Source organism: Adiantum capillus-veneris, unplaced genomic scaffold, assembly GCF_014529385.1.
Source record: "Adiantum capillus-veneris isolate H3 unplaced genomic scaffold, ASM1452938v2 Hic_scaffold_33, whole genome shotgun sequence".
NCBI lineage: Eukaryota > Viridiplantae > Streptophyta > Polypodiopsida > Polypodiales > Pteridaceae > Adiantum > Adiantum capillus-veneris.
The window spans coordinates 1,362,236-1,365,011 of NW_028221440.1; the positions used below are offsets into that span (position 1 = coordinate 1,362,236).

Below are 2,776 nucleotides of genomic sequence, written 5' to 3' on the forward strand. Positions count from 1 at the left end.
TCTCTCTCTCTCTCTCTCATCATGAAATCAAGTGCGCATTGTTACTATAAATGTACACGTTTTTTCGGGTAGTTAAAAATCACTTTATTGGTCGTACCGCATATTAATTGCATGTCCTTGTAACACGCGTTCAATACATGCGGCTCGCATCGTAAAAAACAAAACGGTAATATCTATTATTGCATGCAAAAGGGCAGAGGAGAGAGAGAATAACGAGAGAGAGAGAGAGAGAGAGAGAGAGAGAGAGAGAGAGAGAGAGAGAGAGAGAGAGAAGGAGGAAGAGAAAGAAGGATTAACTGGTTTGCACAAGCTTATTACAGACCTCGAAAGAGATGGATATAAAGCTTTGAGAGACAGAGAGAGAAAGTGAGGAAGAAAAAAAGAGTCAACTAAGAAGGCCTCTGCTTCCTTCAAGGTGCAGAAATCAGAAGCTTGAAGACTCCAAACTACATTCCTAGTCCAAAACCTCTACTCCAACAACAATGTCTAGTCCTGGAAAAGGTAAAGCAAATCCCTTTAGTTTTACTATGTATTCAGTTTAGTTGTGTTCTGTAAGTGTGCTTCAAAATGTAAAAGATCATTTGACCTTTCAAATTTCATAATTGGATCACGGCACGCCAGTTACGTTATAAAGATGAGTTTACATACTCCGTGCGCCGTTATCCACTTCTTATATTTACAAAGGGATATTTTGTATTACTATATTGTAGGTATTCAATTTATAAAGGCCTGCAAAGTGGATCACGGTGCGCCAGGAGTGTTTTTAACGTTAATTTACATATTTCGCGCGCCGTGATCCTCTTTTGACTTTGTACATAGCGCTCTAGATCTTGCTCTGTTAGAGTATGTTATTACCTCTTCCCCTTGTTTGAACAATTTTCCCCTTCCTTCTTCAAAGGTAGTGTCGCTTGAGACCTCATGTACCTCCACATTAGTTTCTCCTTTCGTGTCTCCTTGGGTGGTTTCTAGTGAAGATTTACATCCCAGTACAATTGCTTTTATGTATTTGTAGATATTCTATTTTCTGAAATCCAACCAAGTGGATCACGGCGCGCCTAAAGTTCTATGGATATTTGTTTATGTACTCTTCGCGCCGTGATCCACTTGTATGGATTTTACTCCTCACATATATAACCCAGGATTGCCTAGTTTTACATTTAATCCATAGTAATCATCTTATTTTATTGACTACCTGATTAGTTAGTAACAATTGTGGGATACCTAATTATAGTTTGTTCAAAACTTAAATGATCATTTGGTGCTCTTCTTTTTTTATATACTCATTGAACTTATATTTGTGATTATGAAATAAATGGCAGGTTTAAGATCACATAGGAGGAAGAGGCAAAAAATTGATCCCGAGCACATTGGTGGCCAAGAAAACTTTCCAAGAAGACTGTTGGAGCTGTTAAAAACATAAATGAAGAGGAATGACTTCATAGAATCCATTGATATAACTGATGCAAAGTCTGCCAGTAGTTTGGAGGAGCCAGCTGTTGGTGTGGAGGAGCTTGATATTGACCCATCTGTAGAATTGGAGTCCCCTTCTATTGCAAAATTTACTATACCCACCTCACTTAAGAGAGAAGTGGATTTTTCAACACCTACTTTGCAGAGTGCCCAATGTATTGTAACGATCCAAAAGAAAAACGATACTGTTATTTATGAAGATCCTACAGTGATTGATGAAAGGCTTTTAGATTTTGCAGTTAGTTCTGGGGCTGGTGATAAGTTTGATTTGGTCTCCTGCATGTTTAATGCTCCATTTAATCTTGATGTGTTCATAGCTGAACACAGTGAACACTTGAAGCTGGAACGAGAGAAGTTTGATCTTCACACGCAAGAGGGCAGATTTATTGTTGGTGAAATGGTGGTAGTCCATTTAAAGGACTGTGATCCTAAAAGACAGTCTTACAAGAAGTATAATCAGCTGCCTCTTATGTACAGGCCCCATTGGTGCAGCTTACATGATCGGGAGTGCAAGCTGATTCAAGAGTCCTTTGGATTTCTAATATTTTTAAATGGATTATTTACAATTCTTATGAAGATCCTAAGGAGGTCATGGAGGAACAAGATTTACCAGCAGATGAAAAAGAGGAAAAGAATGAGGAATATATTGAAGTGACAGAGATAGAGGAGTCCATTGATCTTGAAGAAGAAGCAAAAGAGGTGAAACGAAGCAATCTTCTCTCAGTGAAAACCTCAAATATCAAGCTCCCTCTAGATGTGTCAGGTTTCAATGAGCAGCAAGCCACCTTAATGCTACCAGGAGTACCAAAGTTTAAATTTGGAGATAGGTCCTACATTTTCCTCCATGATATACAAAGTATTTTTTGTTTGCGGGAGGACTGTTCACTTGCCACTATTTTCAAGTATCAGGAGGAGAGGAATGGATTTGTTTCAGATGACAGTACTGATGACGAGGCCATGGAGATCTCCACTGTCTTAAACGCTGCTTTGAAAAGGCAAAAAAGTATAAAGAAACACTTCCTGATGAAGCCACATTTCAAGCTATTCTAAATAATTTTAAGCCATCAACTAGTAAACAGGATATGGAGGATTGGTTTAAGCGCCCAGTGCAGGAGTCAACCAGATCAGTTAACCTATGGAAGGATGAGCTTTTTTTGCAAGATGAGAGTTTCATGGTATAAATTCCCCCCCCCCCCCCCCCCCAATCTCTGTCTGTCTCTCTCTCTCTCTCACACACACACACACACAAACACTTCTTTTGCTTACAGCCATGGATTGCTGAAAAGGACGACTTTCTTCGTCGTCG

General features: G+C 39.2%; 1 protein-coding gene across 1 annotated transcript; it reads left to right on the forward strand.

Moving 5' to 3' along the window:
- The first annotated feature begins 266 nt into the window (after window positions 1-266).
- On the forward strand, window positions 267-2,467 carry LOC147416965 (uncharacterized). The gene is made up of 2 exons (XM_086507931.1): window positions 267-501; window positions 1,320-2,467. Exon 2 carries the CDS (start codon window positions 1,421-1,423, stop codon window positions 2,123-2,125), a length of 705 nt encoding a protein of 234 aa, XP_086364057.1. The 5' UTR covers window positions 267-501; window positions 1,320-1,420; the 3' UTR covers window positions 2,126-2,467.
- Window positions 2,468-2,776: the final 309 nt, after the last annotated feature.

Excerpts from the sequence above, each read along its gene's own strand:
- LOC147416965 (XM_086507931.1), top strand. The coding sequence starts at position 1,421 with ATGAAGAGGAATGACTTCATAGAATCCATTGATATAACTGATGCAAAG.